General features: G+C 34.2%; 1 protein-coding gene and 1 non-coding gene across 6 annotated transcripts in view; both read left to right on the forward strand.

The window, feature by feature from the left end:
* LOC115883077 (sterile alpha and TIR motif-containing protein 1) overlaps positions 1 to 27,982 on the forward strand; it is a 203,273-nt gene that overhangs the window by 49,716 nt on the left and 125,575 nt on the right. For all 5 annotated transcript variants that reach the window (XR_004050324.1, XM_030901357.1, XM_030901354.1 and 2 more), the window contains exon 2: positions 1,444 to 1,476. Coding sequence is in view for 4 of the 5 variants with exons in the window: in XM_030901357.1 (XP_030757217.1) it covers positions 1,444 to 1,476 (33 nt within the window). In the remaining variant the exon portion in view is untranslated. The remainder of the gene's footprint in view (positions 1 to 1,443; positions 1,477 to 27,982) is intronic.
* Trnaa-ugc lies at positions 15,722 to 15,793 on the forward strand. The gene has a single exon. It is a non-coding gene; the product is annotated as a tRNA-Ala (tRNA).

Genomic DNA, 27,982 nt, shown 5'->3' on the forward strand with positions numbered 1-27,982 from the left:
TACAAAAAAGTAGCCTACCCCAAGGTAGCGTTCTGTCACCAATCTTATTCAATATCTATAGCAACGACCAGCCACACCCCCCTCCCCCCTAACACAAAATGTTTTATTTATGCTGACGATCTGGCGCTAATATCTCAAGCCAAAGATTTCGAAACAGCAGAAATATGTCTAACAAATGGACTTCACACTCTCACGGCATATTATCAAGATAACCATCTAAAACTGAATCCGGCTAAAACCCAAGTATATGTGCCATTCATTTACGTAACGAAGATGTCAATAGAAAATTAAAAGTTGTATGGAATGGTTTGGAGCTTGAACACTGCCGTAATCCAAAATATCTGGGGGTTACTAATAATCGGTAACTAATATCGTTCGCTCACATTTAGGAAGCACTGTTTAAATACTAAACAGAAAGTATCTGCCCGCAATAATGTTATTAGGAAGCTCACAAGTAACGGATGGGGTGCTCAACCAGCAGTACTCAGAGCATCGGCGCTTGCATTATGCTATTCTGCTACAGAATATGCCTGCCCTGTTTGGTACAGATCTGCCCATGCCAGTCATGTGGATATTGCCTTGAACGAGACCTGTTGAATAACATCAGGATGTCAGAGGGCTACGCCTGCCTTCAAACTCTACAGTTTGGCAAGGATAGCCCCGCCAGATATAAGAAGAAAAGCTGCCGCGAACACCGAGAGACATAGATGGAAGTAAACGCTGCTCATTCGTTGCATGGACATCAACCTCCCCTAAATAGATTGAAATCTAGAAAGAGCTTTCTAGAAACCACTATCGATGACGGTGCACCTCCATCGATGGCGCGACAAAACTTGTGGACACTGAGAAATGCAGATATCGCATCATGGATCCCACCTTCTGAATCCCTTCCGCCAGGTGCAGCTCTGCAGTGGAAAACATAGAAGTCTCTCAACAGATTGAGAAGTGGGATTGGCAGAACAAAAGATAATATGGCCAAATGGAATTTTCTTACAGATCCATGAACATTATACGAATGTGGTACAGAACAAACAACCAGACATCTATATAGCTGCCCTCAGTGTCCAGTTTCTTGTACGTTTGACGACCTGTTGCGGGCCACAGGAAATGCCGCCGATGTTGCTAATTTTTGGTCTGATAATATTTAGTGTTTTTACAATGTTCATTTTTTTTTCTTGTTTTTTTTATAATTTTTATGTTTGTAACTGTCTTCAATTTTACCTTTGCAATTTTCTTCTGTTTGTCTCTAAACACTTTGTATATATTTTTTTATTAGTATTTTTATACATATACATATATATTTATTTTATATGCAACCATTTGACACGCATAAATAAAAAAAACTGACTTTTGAATTTTCTTTTTGCTCTACCCTAAATAAAAGCTTAGCTAAGGCCATGGACCATAATAGATTTAATTTTATCTCATTCTTTTCTATTTCAGATCAATGATGGAGGAATGAAAGATACAAATTTGGTAAGTATTGATATTTTTTTGAAATTATATCCGTATGATATTTCAATATTAATTAGAATATTCAAATCAGTCCTAAAGATTAATGGATCTATAATAGGTTAACAAAAATAACTTCTTCAACTTTATTTTTTAAGTTATATTATAAAATTAAATTATTAAATTAAGGTTGAGCAAATCGGGATCGCACAAGCTATTGTGCAAAAAATTCTCAATTGCAGTGTTGATATTGTTAAGGTCAAGGTGTATTACTGGTTGCATAACCGCAACGTGCATTGAGGAACCTGGCGAATTCGACAGAAAGTAAAAGAAAATTACAGAATTCTTTAGAAAATTCCAGAAACCATCGCCAGGGGGTATATAAGGCCCGCGCTTTGACAGTTGGACAAGTCTGAAGATAGTCTGAAGTTTGATAATACCGCGAAATACCGTTAGAGTAATAGTAGTTGCATAAGTTGTGTTGTAAATAGTATAAGTTGTGTGTACAGAGTGAAACAAATAAATTCGTTAAGTATTTTATCGTGAGTTTAAATAGTGGACCCACGGAATCCGTAACAATATATAAATGTTTAATGAAACTCTAAAATTAACATGTTTTTATAAATTGAATCCTGAAAGTTGCTGTTGTTTTTTTTTCTTTAAATTAAACGAATATGAGCTAAATTTATTCCAAAATTATGAAAAAGAAAATTAATATGTTGAAAATGGGCCAAAAATGGGCATTGAGGACCTGTTTGTCGTACAGTAAACACAACAGAAAATTTTATCTATAAAGCTCTGTTGGCTCTTTTTCGGGAAGAATAATAAGTGTAAATCCAAATCAGCAGAAAAGAACTCATCAAAATTCAAAATAATTTTACCGAAACGTTTATCTTATATGACGAGTAGAGTAAATATCCCCAATAAGAAAAATAATTATAAGTCAAATAAATTTATTGGCGACATATCACAAACGTGACTCAACGATCCACGCCTACAAACTTTTTTGTAATGCAAATTAGATGATGCTTTTCGAGTTCAGTTTTTGGTATAAAACCGTGAGAAATATCACATGTATAAATAAGTCTATAGAGTATTCTCGAACAAAAAAAAATTGTTGAATTAATATTAGCTTAAAGGTGGTAAATAATCAGTAGATACACAATTTGTATTTGTACATACATTGTAATTATATTGTGAATCTCAATTCTTGCCTAAAATGTGTTATACCAAAGTTATACTTAGATTGCTGCGTTAGATTTCGCTAGAAGTTATGAAAGCCGTTGGTACTTCAATGCTGGGCTGAAAGGCAAATGCTGAAAATATTATCATTGTTTTAAATAAGAACAGCCTCTTAAAAGTTTTGTTTATTCCAATGCGGTTCCCTGTCGATAACTCTATAACTTCTGATCACTGAATCTTGAATTGATCATCCAACTGCGAATGAATGGAAAAAATAAGTATCTAAATAATTGATTGCATAATGTTGTAGAATGAATGTAGAATGAGTGAGAGGGGGGGGGGGGTGGAATCACTGCGACCTGTTCATGTTCTCCTTCCTTGAGTTATAACTCATCACGCAGTCTACAACCCTTCATGCAATTTCCTGTTGTAGAGGGGACATGGTATTTTCCATCCTCCTCTGACAACAGATGTTCTTTCTCCGAGGCCTACCTGTATAACCTTCCTCGGTTGGAGTTTGGTCCTCTGCCTCTGTGCCCTTCATAATTGAGGAGCATGCCTCCGGCTGAGGTACCCGTGAGATTAACTTGGAAGACAGAGACTAACGTGAGATTAACCGGAGAACAACGTTGGTTCCAACGTTGGAACCAACGTTGGAAGCATCGTTTAGGACCGACTTAAACCAAATTTGTAAAATAAATATAATAATCGACATAAAATTACGAAGTTATTTTCTTTTGTTATGATGAAAACCATTAAAAAGTCATTAAACAGGAAAATAAACTTCATAGACTCTTTTTGGCCCTTTCACTAGATAATATTGCGGTTAAAATAAAAAAGTTAGCACTTTGACGATATGCGGGAAACGCATATCGTTTGTGCTAACCAACCTATTTTAGAAAAAAGTTGGTAATGTGACTCTGGGGTATCTCCCGCATATCAGCCACAATAAAAAAAAATCACTTCATCATTTTGTATCTGTCGAAATTTTGATGCTTTTACCCGTTATCTCCCGATAAAGAAGTCATTAAAGAAGAAAATAAGCTTCATGGACTCTTTTTGGCCCTTTCACTAGAAAAGATTACCCCGAAATACTAGTTATCGACAACAAGATATATCGGGCCATTTGCTATCGTTAGATACGGTAACGATCACCACTAAAACTAAAAACAGCGTTTCCTGATGTTCGGCGAATAATTCTCGACATAAGGGGGCTTTAACGATCCGCGCCAGCCCCGTTTACATCAATTCAGCGCCCAGTATCAGCCGGACAAATTTTATCGCATCGAATTGTGCGGTGGGCAGCGGAAACCGCGACTCTAGCATGGCTTGCACCTCTCCGACGCGTGGGACGCCCATGGCGACATCTAGCACTTTTCTGCAACGCGCGTCGTCGGTTTTACTACCACGATTTTAGCAATTAATCGACCTATATAACTTAATTTAAAACGTAAACACACCGTTTACTGGTTCCGACTTAATGATCATTAGTACTGGATTTTATTACCGCATTATGTAATACAATGTTTATCGACAAGTTAATAGACAGGTAATTTGCAGCCATTAACTGCTTTTAACGCATATTATAATTCAAAATAGAGAGCTCATTTTAACATTGTAACTAAAAGGAAACACGAAAATATATCACTTACGTTAGAATATTATGATGATATCTATTCTGATCTAATTTGATTATATATCGTCTAAGAGCTAACCAACCTAACTTAGAAAAAGACGGTGTTAATGTGACTCTGGAGTATCTCCCGTATATCGGCCACACGTTTTGTACCTGTCAAAATTTTAATGCTTTTACCCGTTATCTCCCTATAGGTATTTCCTGGCGTTTCTAGCAATGCCCGCCAATTACCTGTTCCACCTAGTAATGCTGGTATTCATTGTCCATTTATTTTGAGTTAGTAAGGTTTCCGAAAACATTTTATATCTCGTTCTTTCGTTCATTATTGAATTCTCTATAAAGATATTGATTAAATCTGGGGTACGGCTCACCTCCTTAGCTAGAATTCATTCCATTGAGTATCATGTGTCCTATTAGTGTTTTGTTAAAACTCCGTGACAATGCGAAGATTGTTATTACTTAAATCAAGGAAAATCTTTGTAAGACAAATAATTATTGTAAGTCTTGAGAAACTTCTTCGAGTATCTTAAACCATTGCAGGATTCCGAGTCCAAGTTACAGAAGGAGTCTTCCAAATTCTTGAGTTCCACTTTGCGTTGGTTTCTACTTGGGAAGCAGAGCGGTTCTGGACCTGAATTCGAACTTAGAAAAACGCTCAGCGTATATGACGTTAATTTTCGCTTAGGGCGCACTTAACTACCGATTTGGGTATTCTCATCTGACGCGCTTAGCGTCTTTACTGATTGCGCTAAGCGATTCGAAAATGGCTCCCTTAAAGGATTGTTTTGCTTGTTGAACTGTCAGTAAAAATAGAAAAAATTTTGATTGTGCGTTCTTCTATAAATTCCTCAATAAGTAATTGATAATTTACGACTTGGAAGCTGTAAAAATTGTATAAAACATCGAAAATGCTGAGAAGCGTTTTCAATATTTCCCTCGTATAATAAGAATAATGACATATCCATAGAAAAATACGCTACCATAACTCAACAATATGTTATGAAATTCACGTAACATTGACATTTTTTATTGTTACATCCATAAGTTATCAACTTTTGCCTATTAGCTAGATTAGAAATTATGATGTTGCCAATATGTGCTCAACGTGTATCAAGAAAACAATTCGCACGGCAACGAGGATACTAAAATCGACTGCTTGGCGTTTTTCATTACGATCTATCCATTGCTGGCCTGCCCATTTTATTCAACTTCTTTGACCAACTTCGAATAAACTCAAGCAATAAATTTGCTTTAGTTGATTGCTCATAAGAGCAATCAACTAAAGCAAATTTATTGCCGCGTATACATATATAGCCGCGTTATAAAACGCGGCTTGACTATAAGATAAGATGGCTATTTCTTGTTACCAATACGTTTTAGACGTTCCTATCTAAGATAAATTGTACGCATTTTTCGATAGCGTAGATCTTTGCCAAATACTCCTATCCCTGTTCTTGCTTTGGTTTTGGAAATATGAGTATACCACGTTATGGTATGGTCTTTTACCCGCTGAGCAGGGTCTTTATCTAGTAGGCCAGGGCAGTTCTGTGAAATAATGGCCTTTAGGAGAAGTTTTTGCAATCAAGCTAATTTTTTCACAGATGATAGTACCCATCAATAGTACTCTGTAAAAAAAGTTACATCTTCTAGGAGGCTTGCTTTTTCCGCCATGTTGAATTAAAGATGTAACTTTCTTCTTCTGATACTGTAACTTTCTTATTTGATAACCGATTTATCTCAAACAAACTCCATATTAAAGAGGAAGAGAAGCTATTTTTATAAGAAAGTTTGTCAAAAAGTCGTATACAGGGCGAGAAAAAAAAATAAAAACCGATTTTTTTATTTTCGGGAATTTTTTAAAATACATGATAATGCAAAAAAGGTAAAAATGCTATTAATATTCATATTTTAACGCACTTTACACGTTTCAGGTGAAAAAAGTACAAAAAATTGAAAAATTCAAAAATCGATTGGTAAAAAATCGAAAGGACTATTCTCAGGAAATCGACAATTGAAAACTTTTATTCGATGAAAACTTTATTTTATTCTCTTATCTACACAGGGGTCAACCATCATTTTACAATTTATCATTTTCGAGATATTTAGGATTTTTAGATTTTGTAAATTTTTGACTTTGAATCGATTTCTGCAACACTCTGTACAATATTAAGAAGTAAAAAAATTGTCGTTAATGAGCACCACCTATGCTCTATCCTACAAAATATAACTAAATACAGACAAATGAAGGATATGGGAGATATTTTAAAAAAAGGGCAAAAAAAGAAATTTTTTAAAAAAAAATTGAGGCCAAAATTGAACTTTGAGAATACAAGGTTTTGGGATCTAATTTTGATTTGGCAAATCTTCTTCCAACAGCAGACTCCAGTAATCAACACGTTTTTAGAGTATATTTACAGGTACAAAGTTGGAGAGGAAACGAGTTAGATCCACTTGAGTGGGGGTGGTTTGTCAGTGGCAATTAGCTTTTCCCTGTGACTTACACCAAACCTCCAGGACCCGAACACCTAATGGCAACTTTTTTTTGCAAATGCAAAGATCTTATTAAGGAATTCTGATATTTAATTAGCGTGCATCGAGAAATTCATTTTCGCGAAAGAGAAAATGTATTTGTTGTGCAAAAACGAAATGTAACTGAAATTACAACAAATCTCGGGTCTTACGAAATGACATTATCCCCGCATTTATTGCTAATAACTCTGAATTGCACAGCCCGGTTTACATATGCTCGCTTTGTAGGTGTTCTTACTTGATACGAGCCACTTTGCTTCTTTCCAGTCCTAAGTGGCACATCCTGGTGCGCGCGTGCACCATTAAGATTTATGTTCGGCGTCGGAGGAAGACGCATTTAGGCCGAGACAATAAAGCGGCTCTCCAGACAGTAAATGAGGAAAATCCTGACATCAGGAAGTCCGCGCCACGCGGATGTCGTCGCGCAGGATACGTTTCTGCTCATTATCCGAGTGGATGTGTGCTTTTATTTCTTTGTTTATAAATTGTCTGCAGGAATAACTGGAATAACGTTCGTTTTATGGGCACTTAAATAATTGTAAAAGCCTAAGTAAACATTAAGTTAATATACCGGGTGCGTCTCAAAAGTGGCTCACCCCCTATAACTTTTTTATTTTTTCAGAAAAAAAACGAGATTTGGTATATTAGTATATGACATAAATTAGGACTGATTGACGTATTCAATTGTTCTATACAGTACATTTTCTGACTACAACTTTTGATTTTTAAATGACTCCCTCGGTATTTTTTTACTTTATTCGCTAGGAAATGACACAGTAAATAAAATAACATATCATATGTCAACTTTTGACATTTTCGCATAGGAAGTACGCTGCATTCTCGCCAGATCCTGTATGCTAATAAAAAATGCTTGCCAAGTAGACGAGTGGTGAGAATGCGCCTTAAGAGTCTATTACGCTGTACTGTTCGGGTCGCTTTCAGGGTTCGGGTAAAGCAGGTGTGTGGCCGAAGGAAATATATTTATATTTCAGAAATCTGCCTAAGGCTTAGTCTAATCCTGTCGTGTTAAGCCACACTCAAAATTCCAAACACACGTGCTTGGATTAAGCCTTGATTAAGGTTTGCAGAGCTTCAGCATTTCCCATGAAATAGTGAGCAATTTGTTACAAAATCATATAAATTATATATCACTGTAATCACAAAACTACAATCTATTTCCGTATTGTAACGGAATTTTAAATTATGTCTTTATTTTCGAGAAAATTTAGTCCAGACATATAGAATATTTTGTAGATGTTTGACCATCAAAATCTTAAAAATAAAGAAGTTGTCTAAAAATGTGCTACAATACGGATATAGCATAATCCTTTATCTTTAATTTCCTTCTTCATTTGTGGTAAAAGTAACTAGCCAGTTTTACAGAAAACGTTAAATGCCAGACGCTTATTTTGCTACTTTTTCAGACTTGTGAAATGTAAGAGTCCATTTCACATTCCAGGCACATTGTGACTCGTGTACTTGACAAACATTTGTAATTGGTATACGGGGTATACACGGTGCGTCGGGCATCTATACAGAATTTCTAAGTTATTTATTACAGGAGCTACGCCGCACTCCCGCCAGACCCTGTATGCCAATAAAAAATACTTGCCAAATACACGAGTCGTGAGAATGCGCCATAACATGCGGTTCATAATGACAATTTGACTCAAAATACCAAGTGTGTGGTACCAAATTATTCGTAAAAAATGCTTCTTCCAAATACGCTAATGAGTCACCCTTGTTCCATTTGAAAAAAAAGAGATATGATTAAAAATACGATTTGGGCATCTTTTAACCGGCCAGGACAAGACGCTAAAAATGATCAAATCTATTTTTCCAAAGCACCTTGATTAAAAATTTGTGTTTTTAACACAGCCATGACATTCTAGATTGAAATTTTAAATACGTTGATGTTTTTTAAGCCAATATGTCAATATAAATTTGTTGTAATATATTTTTTTTTAGTTTTGATGTAGGCTTAACAAGATGTTAAAACATCGAATGTCACTGATAAACCGAAATTCTAGTCATCTATATTGAACCCCTTTGCGGTCTCACTAATAATGTTTTTATACTACTTTTTAAAAATATGATTACGTAAGTATGTCTAAAATTAATATCATTCTAAAGTAGGTACTTTTCTTTTCCATATGAAATGCTTGCATTTTTTACACTGAGATCAAGATGGCATAGAAAAACATTTTTGATGCTTGCCTATTTAAATAATCATTAAATTATATTAGCACGCCTCTGAAATGAACTATGATAAGCAAACAGCCTGTTTCAATTGTTTAAACAAACGACAGCGTTTACGCGAACGATATTACACGATAAACATCGCCGTCATGCCGCTTCGGTTGTAGAAAGCCATTCATCCAAAAGACCAGGAACTAAATTCTATGAATGGGGTCTTTTAATACGCAATCACATATGCAGATAAATAACATGTAGTAGTAAAATAGTAACATATGTAAAATGTATGTTTGTGATAATCAAAATGCAAAAAATTATCGATATATGGAGTGATATAAATGCGTTACTGCACTGTAGCTTGAGTGAAAGGAAATAAACATTATGAATAATATATTTTATTTACAACCACATATGTAATACCAAAGTAATACTGACATTACTGGCTTTTAAAAATTTTGAAAGTGTCAAATTATCTACATTTCTTCCCTCTTCCATTTCCCTCACCCATGCTGTACGTAGCCCAAAGAGTAGATGGCTTTTTCTGCCTTGCCATGTCGCTAAAATAATCCATCAAGCCTGTCTCCGAAGCAATATTCTTAGCATTTCTTTCGGCACACCATTTTTCGTATACTTTCAATGTTATTTCATATCGCCCCGTACTTTTCTCTGGAAGTAAACTGGCTTCTGCTGTTTTTGCAGCTTCTGTAAGTTCTGGTGGAGAACCAATATTAAAGTACCTAGTCTTCATTATCAGAACTTTTCGACAACATTCTGGCTTTCTGTGTTTGGTTTGGTTGTGATTCGAAAAAGTGAACAAGAAATGCAAAACTGTCACTTAGTTGTTTGTTTTGCTGTTGAAGGTTTGCGCCGTAACAACCACTGGTACCGTAACTATACAGGGTGCTACAAATTCGAGGTACGAGCATTGGTATCTCGGTAACCGTAATATATACGAACATGGTTAAATTGGGGCAAAGTTGCGTATTGGGATGTTCACCAAGATGCTATCAAAAAAGATTTAAAAATTTCAAGGATTGCTGAGATCTTTGGAAAAAATTGATTTTTTTGAAAATTAATTTTATTTTTTCCTGTCTTTACTTTTTAGAAAATCAAAAAACTAATTGCACATTCTCATAGCTACTTTATTATGGCTATCTGATAATACTTGTAGATTTTTAAATTAGCTGATAATTTGTGAGATACAGAGGCCAACTTTCACATTTTGAAAGAACTCGGTCTCCTGAATACAATGATATGCCACACTTTATACTTTTTGTTGTTTTGGATACCTTAACAGCAACAAAACTATTTAATTATTATTTAAAATAATTTCAAGTCCGACTCTGGTTTTACGTTAAGTTTGAAAACTTATCAATATTGTAACGATGAATAGATTAAATACTTAAAAAAAAACAGAGCCGGACTTGAAATTAGTTTAAATAAATTGTGTTCAAATGTCAAAACAAAAAAAAAATATTAAGTATGGCATATCATTGCACTCACGAGACCGAGTTCTTTCAAAATCTGAAATAAAAAATGCAGGTCCGTATTTAAAAAAATTAAGTTCGCCTCTGTATCTCAAAAATTATGAGCTAATTTGAAAATCTAAAAATACTATCAGATAGCCCTAATAAAGTGGCTATGAGAATGTGCAAATAGTTTTTTGATTTTCTAAAGAGTAACGACAGGAAAAAATAAAATTGATTTTCAAAAAAATCAGTTTTTTCCAAAAAACTCAGCAATCCTTGAAATTTTTAAAACTTTTTTGATGACATATTGGTGAACATCCCAAAGCGCAACTTTGCCCCGATTTAACCATGTTCGTATCTATTACGGTTACCGATATACCAATCCTCGTACCTCGATTTGTAGCACCCTGTATAGATATGGAAATGCCAAAACAGAAAACGACAAATTTTCGCATATTTATTTTTTTTCAAAATAAAATACTGTCCCTATTTTTTAATTAATGATGTGGTTGTAAATAAAGTAGTATACAAACCTCGGAGGAAAGTTTTCATTATTGTCTCGAGATTTAGTTGATTCTCTCGACAGTAATGAAACACTTCCCTCCTCGGTATGTAATATACTATACAAGGTGTCCCAGAAATAAGTGCAAGTATTTTAACCGGTAGTATAGTTCAACCCCAGAAACACGCCTATGATTTTTTTTTCGCAAAAAAAAATTTTTGAAAATTCCGAATTTTTTGAAAAAAAAAATTGGATTTTTTTTTAGTTAATAAACATAATTTCTTGATAATATGGCAACATAGGTATTAGATTAAATTTACAAGAAAGAACATCCACAAAAGATCCAGTGGTTCTCAAAATTTTAGCAAAAAATCATTTTTTTTTGGAAATTTTCAAAGTAAAATAACTCCGTTATTTTGGACTTATTTGAAAAATGATAAAGAGAAAATATATTTCTTTTATCGAGATCTACAACCCCTTAAAATACTTGCACATGGAACACCCTGTATAGTTATATTATAATTTATAGTATATACAGGGTGGGCCACTGAAAACTTACAATGGCTATAATTTTTAAACCAAAAAAGATACCAAAAAAATAAAAAATACCGTTTCTATAATATCAAGGGGGAATATATATGACGTATTTTTTGAACCACCACGACCTACCCCTTAGGAGGCACCCCTACTCACTTGAAAATCTTAAATGGCAACACCCCACTTGTGGCGTCTTTTTGGAAAGCTCATGAAAAATGCTAAATGATGATCATAAAGTTTTTAGGGTGAAATTGAAAAACTACCCCTACACAAACAATTAGGTTGACATTAATGAAAAAGGTGATTTTTTCAGCATAAGTTACAAATCGGGACCCAGCTAAATGACGCAATTGAAGTATTTTTCAAACCACCCCAACCCACCTCTAGGTGGCACCCCCTCACTTCTAATCTCAAGATAGCGATACCCCACTAGTGACACTTCTTTGGAAAGCTAATTGAAATTGCTAAACGATGGTCATACAGACTTCAAACTAATTACTGGTTAGTGACAAGAAATGTAGGTGTGACAATTTGAAAGAAATTTAAAATGATAATTTATTCTAATAATTGCTCAAAATGACAGCCGTTTTGTTCCATACAAAAATACAAACGATTTTCAAATTCTTCTCTCACTTTTTGGAAAGTCTCTCTCGGAATATTTCGACATGCTTCAGTTCTCCTCCGCCGCAATTCTTACAAAGAACCTGGTTTTGTCTTATAGACTATGGATTTAGTGTAACCCCACAAGGAAAAGTCTAAAGGAGTGAGATCAGGTGACCTTGGCGGCCACTCGATTAGACCCCTTCTGCCAATCCATTGCCTTGGACAATATTTATCCAAGCACCGCCTTGTGACAATAGAATAATGCGAAGGGGCTCCATCTTGCTGAAAGTGTATGAGGTCTTCATTAAGAGTTATAATAAATTTCTTTGTACCAGCTTTTTTTTCTCGCAATGGTTCATGGATACAAAAATAATTCATTCTATTGATTTTGACACGTTTTGGCTTTTTTTTATTTTTAAGCTCTATTTTTTTCGTTCTTTTTTATGACAGTCGTTCAGCATTTTTTATACGCTTTCCAAAGAGATGTCACAAGTGGGGTACCGCTATCTTGAGGTTAGAAGTGAGGGGGTGGCACCTAGGGGTGGTTCGGGGTAGTTTGAAAAAAAACTCATTTAGCTGGGTCCCAATTTGTAACTTATGCTGAAAAAATCACGTTTCTCATTATCATGTCCACCTAATTTTTCGTGTAAGGGGTAGTTTTTCAATTTCACCCTAAAAACTTTATGATCATCGTTTAGCATTTTTCATGGGTTTTCCAAAAAGGCGCTACAAGTGGGGTGTTGCCATTTAAGATTTTCAAGTGAGTAGTGGTACCGCCTTAGGGGTAGGTCGGGGTGGTTCAAAAAATACGTCATATGTATTCCCTCTCGATATTATAGAAACGGTATTTTTTATTTTTTTGATATCTTTTTTGGTTTAAAAATTATAGCCATTGTAAGTTTTCAGTGGCCCACCCTGTATATACAGGGTGGGCCACTGAAAACTGGGTTTGAAATAAAATTTTCAAAATATATATTTTGAAAATTTTATTTCAAACCCTCTTTACAAAATTGGGGCATTTACTTACTTTCGATAAATTTGATATCTTTTGAATATTGTGATATTAAGCTTGATAAATGATCACTATCATCTGTCAATAAGTACAGATATCATGTCTCTTTTTGGTTTAAAATTTATTAAATTTATACATCTCGTTCTTTACTTGAGTAGTTACTACTGTATATTTTTATTATCAACCACCATTTTTTATTATTACCATGCTGTAATTTTTGTGGTCCATCTGTTGTCCGTCCTTCTTGCCAGATGTCCTGCCCATTGCCACTTGAGGGATTTGATTCTGTGGATGACATCTATTACCTGGGTCTTTTGTCGAATCCACTCTATTCTTTTAGGGTCTTTCTTGGTTATTCTCAGCATATTTCGTTCCATTGGGTGTTGTGCGACGTGCAGTTTCGTTATAATGTCCGTTTTAAGTATCCAGGTTTCGTATGCATAAGTCATGAGTGGTAGTACACATTGGTCGAATGTTTTCTTCTTTAGATAAAGTGGCATTCTTTAGAATATAAATATACTTTTACAATATAAATACTTATTTGTATTAAGCAACCAACAGGATACAGAATATATTCATTGTTGGTTTACAGAGCTATAAAATAATGTTATTTTGAAAATGTAAAGTAACAACTTATACTATGTATATCTTTCTCAAAGAAATTTTGTGATAATTGACGTCATTTATTCGATGATATGCAACTTTGTGTCGATAGCACGTCACCAATAAAATAGTGTCGTCACAAATGTCGTAACTTTTGCACAGACATCAAAGAACATATGGCTCTAATAAAATCTTGTATATACCTAATACGTATTGAGTTGTCAACAAATTTTTTAACAGTTTATATTTTGAGAGAAATATGTTTATTAAAATAATAAAACAATAATTTATAATAATATTTTAAAATATTTTATTTTATTTTTTATATTTAAGTAATCTCCTTCGAAACAGCATTTTTTAAACAAATTTCCTATCTCTAACATCTCCTATTGTTTGCGATAACAATCAAATGAAGATCTTGTCCAAGACATTTTTTACAATCACTCTGTATATCTACGTTTTATAAAAAAAACAGCAAGTCAATCTCCCTCTAAACAGCATTTAGAATAATAATTTATCTGCGATCTTCAGCATCTCCTATTTTTTACGATATCAATAAATTGAAATTCTTGTCCCAAACGCTTTTGTACAATCACTCTGTATACCCACATTTTAAACAAGGTCCTGCCATGGCATAGTGGTGCTGGAGCAGTCAGGCATCTGTAGCTCCTAAAATAGAAAACTTTGAAATTTTGTTTAAGTGCAAACCTAAGGAATTTGGATACACCTCAAGAAAATATTTTTCTCATACAGGGTGGCTCAAAAAAGTGTGAGTGGATCTTTTATGGATCTTTTAAATTAACCACCCTGTACATTATTGCATGTTTGGCTTCCTTTCTGATCACGTTACATCAAAAGTATAGGCAGTAGCTCTATTTGGTCTATATTTACTTTGCTATAAATATCGTAATCTTAGATCATAGAGGGTGATCAAAATTCCACGTCAAACTATCAAAAATATAAAATAATATTTCTTCGTTTTTTTAAGGGAACGTCCTGTATATTATATAGGATGTTCATAAGAGATATTTGTAATGATACTGCGAATATCTGTGAAAACATTAAAATACTATAAATACAAAAAATGTTCATTTTTTAATTTTCTATATCTAAACCAAAGAAATAATATACTTACAAGGTGTTGTATTTAAAAAAAAACGAAGAAATATTATTTTATATATTAGAAAGTTGACAAGGAATATTGAATTACCTGTATGATTTAAGATTACGATATTTATAATATAATAAGTACAGACCACCTATAGGAAGTATACTCAGTGTAGTAAGTATTGTTTTGACTTCAGGATACATCACATACTTTTAATATTTTTTTAAAGGCTGAAAAATATTTATTTATTTATATTTATGAAATTATCGAAACAAATTTACTAATATCTTAGGATTATGTAAATTGATTAAGAAGGAAGCTAAAAATGAAATAATATTCACGATGTTCTAATTAAAAAAATCATCCCGATCCTCTCACACTTTTTGAGCCACCCTGTAGACATTAATATTTTTTTCTGAATTAAGCCCGAGAATAAGCTCTGGTACATACTTTAGGCACAAAGGTATTATGCACTTAAACAGAATGCCTATTCTTTTTTATTGGGCCTACAGGCTACAGATGGCCGACGCACTGATGCAGCACCCTGTAGATAATCAGTAAGTCAAGGTAAATATTCAACGATTAGTATTAAAACGGATTCTACGATTTATTACTTCGATTAGTAAGATTTATAGCCGCTTTTAAACTTGCACAATTATTGTTATTTACCTATTTTATAATATAGAATTGTAAAAAAATATCATATTCCACAAAAACAATTATGATTCGTATGGTATAATTTAAATTTAATGTTATGTACCTATGTAATAGAATATAACAATCTTTTTTTAATTCTTTTTTTTTAATCCCAACATGTTATATTAAAATTTCAGGATAAGTATACGGTACCTACCAGAGTTCGAAAACAACATTCTCGAATTTGAAAGTACGTGGGGATGTAGCTCAGTGGTAGAGCGTTCGCTTTGCATGTGAAAGGCCCCGGGTTCGATCCCCGGCATCTCCAAACTTTTTTTATTTTTTTTTGAGTTCCACTTAACTCAGCAACTTTATGTTTAATATTTAGATGTTCAGTTAGTCTGGCAGCCTATTAATATATATTGTTAATCTTTATTGGTACGGGGAGCGATTTCTTATTTTACAGTGTGTCGCATCAGGTTGGGCAGAATAATATATTTGTTATGTTTGGTTTGTTACCAAAAAAATCTTTCCAGGATTTCTATGTAACTATTATATTGCTGTTCCCCAGGGCTCTTTTTGGTAAGTCCAAACTGGCTTTGTTCAAAATACTCTTTTGTAGACTGTTATATTACTTTCGTTTGTTAATTAATATTTTTTTCCAATCAGCCAATACATGGATCGAAGTTTTGCGTCCAGGGCTTTTCTCCTGCTCCAGCTTGAATCAAACGTTGGTATTTATCGATATACAAGAGAGTTAAGTACAGGGTGGTCGAAATTAGTCTGTTTTAATAGAAAAAAACTATTTCCTGACTAGATAGAGAAAAACCGACATAGATATCATGGGCTCGATTTCTGAGACACGTTTAATGGCGTAAACCGCTGGTTCTGGTTGATATTTTCACTGCCAACAGAGATACGGGGTCTTTTTGAATTCTTTACCATTTTGAAAATTGCCCATAACTTTTTTATTTCGCGGAATAATAAAATTCTGGAAAAACGTTCTTAAGGCACTTTTTTAAGCACAATCCAGTGGCGTAGTCAGTTTTTTTCTATGCTTGCTCTTTTTGTCAGAAATAATAAAAAATATAATTTTTTAAATGGAAATCGTAGTTGGCTATGAACTTAAAAAAATGCTGGCGTTTAACCCTTTCCAAGTTAAAAAGTTATGGGTATCTATTTCTAAGAATGAGAGAAATATGAGGGTTTTTATCTTTATATCGAAGCGGGCTTTGATTTTGAGTTGACCTATTTGCTTAATTATTTTTTATCACAATTTAATATTCTATATTATTATTTATCTGCATAATTAAAGACTTTTGAAAAGGTAAGTAGTATTAGTAATTACAACTGAAATCGATACAATAAACAAAACAAAACTAAAAAAACGTATTTTGTGAGTGACAAATATAGTTTTCTAAAAAAATCAAAGATGTTCAAATTGAGCACCTCCTTGTTGAATACACAATAAACATCTTTTGCGCACAGAGTTACAACGATTTATTAGGCGAACTGGTTTAATAAGCCCAGAAGCTTGCCTAGTAGCCTTCTGCAATTCTTCTCTTGTCCCAATAGTTCTTCCCTTATATATAAGGTCTTTTAATTTCCCCCATAAAAAAGCTGAAAGGAGTTAAATCACAGGACCTAGGAGGCCAAGATATGGGCCCCTTGTTTCAACCCAATTCTCTCTAAATTCCCCATTTAATAGTTCAGTTGTTTTAATTGTAATTGGTAATACTAATATAGAATGTTGATTTACCTTTTCAAAAGTTTTTAATTATGCAAATAAATAATAATATAGAATATTAAATTGTGATAAAAAATAATTAGGCAACTAGGTCAACACAAAATCAAGGCCCGCTTCGACACAAAGACACAGACAAAGATAAAAAATCTAATATTTCTCTCATTCTTAGAAATAAATACACATAACTTTATATCGTTGGAAAGGGTTAAACGCCAGCATTTTTTTAAGTTCATAGCCAACTATGATTTCCATTTAAAAAATTATATTTTTTTTATTATTTCTGACAAAAAGAGTATGTATTAAAAAAAAACTGACTACGACACTGGATTGTGCTTAAAAAGTGCCTTAAGAACGTTTATACAGAATTTTATTATTTCGCGAAATACAAAAGTTATGGGCAATTTTCCGAATAGTAAAAAATTCAAAAGACCCCGTGTCTCAGTTGGCAGTGAAAATATCAACAGGCGGTTTACGCCATTAAACGTGTCTCAGAAATCGAGCCCATGACATCTATGTCGGTTTTGCTCTATCTAGTCAGGAAATAGGTTTTCTCTGTTAAAACAGGTCAATTTCGACCACCCTGTACATTACTGCATTTTGGACATAATATTGTAGAGAAAAAAAAAACGGACCAGAAAACACTAATATAATATTTTCTTCGTACCCTTAAAATATTATTAAATAAAAAGAAAAGTAGTATTTCTTAGGAAATACTATACATTTCTTAGTAATAAGTAATAACTATAATGATGTATCATCAAAACGTACCTAGTCTAGACAACTAAAATTGACTATCAGGATATAAAAATGTTAAAGATGCAAATTAAGTGTGTCAATACGTAATTTATAGGCAATACTTCTTTCAAAATATATCAATACATTAATTAGAGTTAATGCGAGAAAATAAAATGAGTCATTACAATAAGGGAAATACAAAAGAAAATTTATAAACAATAGTTGAAAGATGCCAATTGTGAAAATATGAATCTTAATTAAACATTAATTTAAAGAGATATTTAAAAAAAGATAAATTAGAAATAACATCACCATGTTATTTCTAATTTATCTTTATTATTTATTTATTTATTTTCACCAGAAACGCGTTTATGAGTTTATTTTCGCGAAAAGAAAAACTTGGAAATTTGGAGTTTTTTTATTTTTTTTTTGAAGTTTTTAACTCTCTCTCTTCAGTCCTTCATACTATGTAAGAGCATGGTGACATCATGTGTTGATTCTCCTCACTTCCTCGGACCAAGTTGTTCGACACTGCGCCATACGTGAGGCTTCGGGGAGGTTGTGGCCCACTAGGGTTTTGAATTGGTCTACCCACCTCTTAGGTGACCTTCCACGTGATCGTCTTTCCTCTACCTTCCCCTCCACCATCAATCTCTTAATTGAGGTGCCACTCCTGGCAATATGGCCAAAATATCGGAGGATTGACTGATTCAATTTGGTAACCAGACGTGTCTCAATTTTTAGTTCTTCAATAATAGAAATGTTTGTTCGATGAGCCGTCCATGGTATTCGCAGCAGCCCACATCTCCAAGGCATTTATTCTTTGCTTATCACTTTCCTTTAGTGTCCATGTTTCAGAGCCATACATAACTATGAGGGAGTTCGCAATGTGCAGTTTAGTTTTCCGTGTGATTACTGAAGTCTTCCATATCTTAGTCAGCTTTGTTGTTGTATTCCTCGCCATTGCCACTCTGCGCCTGATTTCAGCCTTGCATCCTCCAGAGTTTGCTATCATGGAACCTAAATAGTTGAACTGGCTCACAAGCTCGTATCCAGCCACGGTACGGACATCAGGTTGTTGCGTAGGCGGTCAACAATCGTCTTGGTTTTCCGTTTGTTTAGTTCCAAACTTAAACGTTTTTAACTAAAGAACATAATTTCTTGATAATATGGCAACATAGCATAAAAAGCGGTAACGTATTTTTGGTATTTCGGTGTTTAGTATTAAATACAGAGATGAATAGAAATAAGAATAAATCGTGTAAAAAAATTGTTTCTCTTTAAAATTGATAAAAACTATATCAGGTAGGGTGATGTAGGTATATGTTCGGTTATTAAATATGACAATTCGATAAATCCGTTTATATCGGTGATTCCGAGTTCCAAGAAACGCTATGACTCCTCGCGAGTCGGTCGTTCGGTCTCAGACCGATTTTACATAACATCATCGAACCGGGAATGACTCACCTCGAAACTGTTTACGAGAGAATGCAAAATGCTTTTTGTTTGTCCGGTGTCCGGTCCGCCGTCCATTCATACCATTTTATTGGTGCGTAGACTGCACCGCTTAATTGACGTGGGCGATAGACCGGGCGCATTCATTCTTTTTTCTTCGAAGCTAATTGTAATTGAAGTTTATCAGAATCGACCAAGATTAGATGATACGAGGGGTGCCTTTGATATTTTGCATATAGAGGTAGAAAAAAATAGTAGATAACTTTTAAACACTATTGTTTTTCGAAGTACATATTCTCCACTAAGAGAAATACATTTTTGCTTCCGGTGGAACTCATTCTGAAAGCAATTATTTTACTCGCTTGTTGGTATCTTCAAAATTGCGTTTTGAAGGAGCTGACTATGTTTTCTGGGAACTGGAACCTTTGGCCACGCAGTTCATTCTTAATTTTAAGAAAAAAAAATAAGTAAAAAATTAGTTAATACTTAGGTCGGGACTGTACGGAGGATGGTCCAATAATTCAATGTTTTCTTGCTTTCAAAACTCAATTGTATGTCTTGGTAGAGTCGTCGTTGCGGGTTGGTTTTTCGAAACTCAGCAATTTTTTCCGGCAAACAAATAGATATGTACCAAACAGCAGTAAAAATTCTTTGATCTTGCAGAGAAATTGTTGCTACATGATCCGCTTGTGAGACTAATATCGCCACCATCTTTTTGGAAACACTTCGAGAACGAATAACTTTCGTCGGTTTTAGTTCATCTCGGAACCCCCAAACAGCCGATTAATGTATATTTTCGGGTTCATAAAAGTAAATCCAGGATTCACCGCCACTGAAAATACTGCATATATTTTTTGGGTTTCCTGCGTTAAAGCAGTGTAGAGTTTTTTCACGTTAATTGCTTTCTGTTTGAATACCGTCAACAGATGCGGTATCCAACAAGAAACTAATTTTTTTACATATAATTCCTCATCGTCGTTTTCCTGTGTGATTGCCATTGTTGGTTAACCTGTTTTTGGATCGTCCCTAAGACTAGTCCGTCCACGTTTAAATTTTCCATACCAACGAGAAATTGTATGTGAACAGAATTATAACATAATTGTTAACAGAATGTGTAACTGTAAACAGAAGGTAACTAAAAATTACAGTTAATTTTGACATTCCATATAATTTTGACAGGCGTCTACTATGTTTCTATATGCAAAATATAAAAAAACAACCCTCGTAGTGGCAGTCAAACGTAAAAATAACCACATAAGAGCTCAAACGCACTAACGACCAGGTCACAGCGACCAGCATTTGATTTACTGGTCGCACAACGACCAAGCTGCCATAAATTAATTGCTGGTTGCTGCGACCTGATCGTCAGTGCGTTTGAACTCGTGTTAAATACGAGTAAAAGTTATCATCATTGTTTATAGGAATGTTTTATCTACATTTTTTTAGTTCTTGTTTTATTTGTATTCATGTTTGTATATTATACCATGTTAGATACCCGGACTCAAATTAGGCTCAGAGTCCTCTGAAACTTGCTAGAATAAGATGAATGCTAGAATTGGCCAACAAGACCCTTGTTGTCTTCCAACAATTTTCAGATTAAAGCCATAAAAATATTATATAAGATTTTATAATAAATATTATATAATATTTTTATAGCTTTTATAACAAATAGTATCCTCAGTTTACTATAATATGAACCAGAACCGTTCTGCTTTCCAATAAGTCGAAACCAACTTAAAGCGGAACTCAAGAACCTGTAAGACTCCATCCATAACCTGGAATGGGAATCTTCCAACGGGCTAAGACACTCGAAAAAGTTTCTCAGAACTTACGCCCGAGAAAAATCAAAAATTTTCTTTGATTTAATTAAGAACAATCTTTGGATTGTCACGGAGTTTCTAGCAGGACACTGTCTCCTCAACGAACACCTTAGTAGATTGCAGTTGAGAAGCAATGGCGAATGCAGATCTGTGGGGAAAATTGGGAAACAACAGAAACCAACATCACTGAGACGACAACCGTTTTCGCCATAACTTTGGTACGGCAGATGTCGGATATGGAGAGCTGGCCTCTGTGGAGTCGTCTCAGGTCTCATATACTGGCTTTTGTCAAAGCCCTGAGGCGGTATGACGAGTTATAGCTCAAGAAAGGGGGACACAATAGATCTATAAGATCGCTATGATTAACCCCTCTCCTAAACATTCTACTATAATATAAACTAAGTAAGAAATAGTATATTTTGAAAAGCAAAAGTGAAGATTATGAATTGAATATAACGAGTGTCCAATATATCTGTACTCTGAATGTTATGGAAACGTTCTCAACTATGTATGGAAAACAAGTATCTAAAATGCAGAGATTTAAAGCAGATTCCCACTGATACTTCATCGAGGAAGCAGATCTTAAAAACTGGAACCAGAATTAGAAAAGAATGGTTCTTTTTTTCTATAAAAAGGTTGTTCCAAATGAATGTGCAAGGTTTATATACCTATTGTGGATTCAACTAAAACTGATCAATGAATGACCAATTAAATGTCAGATATCTGTGTCGGGCTGGCCATTCATACATTCAAATATGTAGTTGTAAAATAGTTCACTATTAGAGAGAAATGGAACAGAAAATACTTAAAATGGTTTACCCTGAGGATATCCCTGATATTTTTTACTATTTTCGAGTATATGGAGGTGAAGAATATTTCTGGTCATAATTACATGCTGGAATAATCCTGGTTTCAATGCATCATTATTGGGATCTTTGAGATTCCCTTTCTTTCCTTTGAAATATTTAGGTATCAATATAAAGCTTCAATAGGTACAATAAAAAATTGAAAAATGGTTCTCCTTGTCACCGTATTTAGTCGTTATACCGACAACCTTATTATTTATATACGAATTAACGGTTAAATAGTAATTCTAGCAATTTATCAATCAATTACTGTGTTATTTTGACATATAGAACTAGGCATTCATAGAAATCCATTAGGTTTAAAAAATACATAAATTTTACCGACGTTAATACATACATTCAGCCTTATTGGGAATATTATGTTTAATGATATATCCATGCATATGTTTAATCTATACATTTTCCTAAGTACTAAATTACTGTTGGTATGGCAACAAGAAAATTAAAATTGCACATTATCTGGACCATATAAATAATATTATGAGGTGTAGCTATAAAAACTTGTGCCAAATGAAAATACTGAATACCCCTTTTTTACAATTCAGGAGATTTTCATGGTAACTATCGTTCAGTGAATTGGTTTTTATCTTTATATCGAAGCGGGCTTTGATTTTGAGTTGACCTATTTGCTTAATTATTTTTTATCACAATTTAATATTCTATATTATTATTTATCTGCATAATTAAAGACTTTTGAAAAGGTAAATTAACATTCTATTATTATTAGTAATAGTAATTATTAGTATTAGTAATTACAACTGAAATCGATACAATAAACAAAACAAAACTAAAAAAACGTATTTTGTGAGTGACAAATATAGTTTTCTAAAAAAATCAAAGATGTTCAAATTGAGCACATCCTTGTTGAATACACAATAAACATCTTTTGCGCACAGAGTTACAACGATTTATTAGGCGAACTGTTTTAATAAGTCCAGAAGCTTGCCTATAGTAGCCTTCTGCAATTCTTCTCTTGTCCCAATGGTTCTTCCCTTATATATAAGGGAATCTTTAAATTTCCCCCATAAAAAAGCTGAAAGGAGTTAAATCACAGGACCTAGGAGGCCAAGATATGGGCCCCTTGTTTCAACCCAATTCCCTCTAAATTCTCCATTTAATAGTTCAGTTGTTTTAATTGTAATTGGTAATACTAATACATATAGAATGTTGATTTACCTTTTCAAAAGTTTTTAATTATGCAAATAAATAATAATATAGAATATTAAATTGTGATAAAAAATAATTCAGCAATTAGGTCAACACAAAATCAAGGCCCGCTTCGATACAAAGATAAAAAATCCAATATTTCTCTCATTCTTAGAAATAAATACACATAACTTTATATCGTTGGAAAGGGTTAAACGCCAGCATTTTTTTAAGTTCATAGCCAACTATGATTTCCATTTAAAAAATTATATTTTTTTATTATTTCTGACAAAAAGAGCATGTATTAAAAAACTGACTACGACACTGGATTGTGCTTAAAAAAGTGCCTTAAGAAAGTTTTTACAGAATTTTATTATTTCGCGAAATATAAAAGTTATGGGCAATTTTCCGAATAGTAAAAAATTCAAAAAGACCCCGTGTCTCAGTTGGCAGTGAAAATAACAACAGGCGGTTTACGCCATTAAACGTGTCTCAGAAATCGAGCCCATGACATCTATGTCGGTTTTGCTCTATCTAGTCAGGAAATAGGTTTTCTCTGTTAAAACAGGTCAATTTCGACCACCCTGTACATTACTGCATTTTGGACATAATATTGTAGAGAAAAAAAAATAAACGGACCAGAAAACACTAATATAATATTTTCTTCGTACCCTTAAAATATTATTAAATAAAAAGAAAAGTAGTATTTCTTAGGAAATACTATACATTTCTTAGTAATAAGTAATAACTATAATGATGTATCATCAAAACGTACCTAGTCTAGACAACTAAAATTGACTATCAGGATATAAAAATGTTAAAGATGCAAATTAAGTGTGTCAATACGTAATTTATAGGCAATACTTCTTTCAAAATATATCAATACATTAATTAGAGTTAATGCGAGAAAATAAAATGAGTCATTACAATAAGGGAAATACAAAAGAAAATTTATAAACAATAGTTCAAAGATGCCAATTGTGAAAATATGAATCTTAAATTATATCTTTAAATTAATTTAAAGAGATATTTAAAAAAAGATAAATTAGAAATAACATCACCATGTTATTTCTAATTTATCTTTATTATTTATTTATTTATTTTCACTAGAAACGCGTTTATGAGTTTATTTTCGCGAAAAGAAAAACTTGGAAATTTGGAGTTTTTTTATTTCTTAACTCTCTCTTCAGTCCTTCAGACTACGTAAGAGTATGGTGACATCATGTGTTGATTCTCCTCACTTCCTCGGACCAAGTTGTTCGACACTGCGCCATACGTGAGGCTTCGGGGAGGTTGTGGCCCACTAGGGTTTTGAATTGTCTACCCACCTCTTAGGTGACCTTCCACGTGATCGTCTTTCCTCTACCTTCCCCTCCACCATCAGTCTCTCAATTGAGGTGCCACTCCTGGCAATATGGCCAAAATATCGGAGGATTGACTGATTCAATTTGGTAACCAGACGTGTCTCAATTTTTAGTTCTTCAATAATAGAAATGTTTGTTCGATGAGCCGTCCATGGTATTCGCAGCAGCCCACATCTCCAAGGCATTTATTCTTTGCTTATCACTTTCCTTTAGTGTCCATGTTTCAGAGCCATACATAACTATGAGGGAGTTCGCAATGTGCAGTTTAGTTTTCCGTGTGATTACTGAAGTCTTCCATATCTTAGTCAGCTTTGTTGTTGTATTCCTCGCCATTGCCACTCTGCGCCTGATTTCAGCCTTGCATCCTCCAGATTTTGCTATCATGGAACCTAAATAGTTGAACTGGTTCACAACCTCGTATCCAGCCACGGTACGGACATCAGGTTGTTGCGTAGGCGGTCAACAATCATCGTCTTGGTTTTCCGTTTGTTTAGTTCCAAACTTAAACGTTTTTAACTAAAGAACATAATTTCTTGATAATATGGCAACATAGCATAAAAAGCGGTAACGTATTTTTTGTATTTCGGTGTTTAGTATTAAATACAGAGATGAATAGAAATAAGAATAAATCGTGTAAAAAAATTGTTTCTCTTTAAAATTGATAAAAACTATATCAGGTTACTATATGTAGGTATATGTTCGGTTATTAAATATGACAATTCGACAAATCCGTTTATATCGGTGGTTCCGAGTTCCAAGAAACGCTATGACTCCTCGCGAGTCGGTCGTTCGGTCTCAGACCGATTTTACATAACATCATCGAACCGGGAATGACTCACCTCGAAACTGTTTACGAGAGAATGCAAAATGCTTTTTGTTTGTCCGGTGTCCGGTCCGCCGTCCATTCATACCATTTTATTGGTGCGTAGACTGCACCGCTTAATTGACGTGGGCGATAGACCGGGCGCATTCATTCTTTTTTCTTCGAAGCTAATTGTAATTGAAGTTTATCAGAATCGACCAAGATTAGATGATACAAAGGTTGTCTTTTATATTTTGCATATATAGAGGTAGAAAAAAACAGTAGATCATTTTTAAACACTAGTTTTCCGAAGTATTCTCCACTAAGAGAAATACTATTTTGCTTCGAACCCATTCTGAAAGTACTTATTGCACTCGCTTGTTAGTATCTTCAAAATTGCATTTTTGAAGGAGCTGTCTAATGACCTAACTCGACCTAACATATTTTTTGCGTCCTAACGCAAAACGCGACCTCAGTCCTAACTTAGGTCGCGTCTGTATGTAGGATGATCCAAAAATTCAATGTTTTCTTGCTTTAAAAACTCATACATACATACTGCCATTACTCGCTGACGAATATTTGACACGCATCAGAAGATGGTCAGGCAAGGCGTTTTCTTTTATGAGCTTTTCTGTTACTGGAAAGCCCGATACGTGATGTTATCTGTCTACCGCACTCCGGACATTCAAAAATCTCATTGCTTTGTTGCCTGACTTTTTGGTTGTCGCTGTTAACTGAGTTTACAATTCTCCTCCATTCCGTTCTATTGTGAGGTGCTTCTTCCCACTCATTCTGCGTGTTAACCCTCTTTAAGTTTTCGTGGAAAATATCCTTGTACCTTGTACCTTTTGAGATGTCCACCCGGTCTCCTCTTACCGTCCTCTTACAGTCTACAAAAACTCAATTGTTTTTTCGAGCTGTATAGGAACTTGCATTGTCTTAGTGGAGTCGTCGTTGAGGGTTGGTTTTTCGGCACTCAGCAATTTTTTTCGACAAACAAATAGATATGTACCAAGCAGCAGTAAAAATTATTTGATCTTGCAGAGGAATTGTTGCTACATGACCCGCTTTTGAGACAAATATCGCCACCAACTTCTTGGAAACACTTCGAGAACGGATAACTTTCATTGGTTTTAGTTCATTTCGGAACACAAACAGTCGATAGACGTTTATTTTCGGGTTCATAAGGGTAAATCCAGGATTCACCATCACTCACAATACTGTATATATTTTTTGAGTTACCTGCGTTAAAGCAGTGTAGAGTTTTTTGACACTAATTGCTTTCTGTGTTGCGTTCACTACTGTGCATCATATCTGTATTCAACATCCTGTTCACTGCTGCACATCACAAATTCGTCCTTTATTTCAGAAACTAAGGAGGCTAGGACAAACCTATGTTTAGCATATTTAGTTTCAAAAAAAAGTAGCAAAGTAATGTAAAAATCGCTTCTATCTCTACTCATAAACGAGAAATCCCATAAAACACATGAAAATATCATACCCTGTAAAGATGTTATGCGCAGTAGTGAACGGCAGTAGTTACTAGTAGGCCAGACGGCCCGCACTTTCGTCAGGAGAGCATAGCAAAAGATATAAGTGTTTAAAGAACCAGATTTCTTAAAATTATCGTTTTGCCAAGGGCGCAAGCTTTTATATTTTTATTAGTTAGATTAAATTATACTTAACTATTATATTTTTATTAGTTAGATTAAATTTGTCAAAAAAATATCAAAACGTCCGTTAACTTACAATCTTTCTCCGTTGACAGGCTTGAGTAAAAAAATTACGAATGAAAAGTGCCGCGAAAATGATATGTCCAATCAGAGCGCCGTCGGACCATCGTATCAACGGATAACGGACGCATGAAAATCAAGCTTAATTCTTCCCTATTATATAATATTTTTATGGCTTTTATAAAAAATAGGATTCTCAGTTTACTATAATATGGACCACAACCGTTCTGCTTCCCAAGTGGAAACCAACAAAGCGGAACTTAAAAACCTGTAAGACTCCATCCGTAACCTGGAATGGGAGTCCTCCAACGGTCTAAAACACTCGAAAAAGCTTCTCACAATTTACGACCGAGAAAATCAAAGATTTTCTTTGATTTAAGTAAGAACAATCTTCGGATTGTCACGGAGATTCTAGCAGGACACTGTCTCCTCAACGAACACCTTAGTACATTGATGCTGAGAAGCAACAGCGAATGCAGATCTGTGGGGAAAATTGGGAAACAACAGAAACCTCATCACTGAGTATGCCGAGATGACAACCGTTTTTGCCATAACTTTGGTACGGCATATGTCGGAGATGGAGAGCTGGCCTCTGTGGAGTCGTCTCAGGTCTCATATACTGGCTTTTGTCAAAGCCCTGAGGCGGTATGATGAGTTATAGCTCAAGAAAGGGGGACACAATAGATCTATAAGATCGCTATGATTAACCCCTCTCCTAAAGGTTCTACTATAATATAAACTAAGTAGGAAATAGTATATCTTGAAAAGCAGAAGTGAAGATTATGAATTGAATATACCGAGTGTCCAATATATCTATACTCTGAATGTTATGGAAACGTTCTCAACTAT

The sequence above is a fragment of the Sitophilus oryzae genome, unplaced genomic scaffold (genome assembly GCF_002938485.1).
Source record: "Sitophilus oryzae breed Bouriz unplaced genomic scaffold, Soryzae_2.0 scaffold_1803_pilon_pilon, whole genome shotgun sequence".
Taxonomy (NCBI): Eukaryota; Metazoa; Arthropoda; class Insecta; order Coleoptera; family Curculionidae; genus Sitophilus; species Sitophilus oryzae.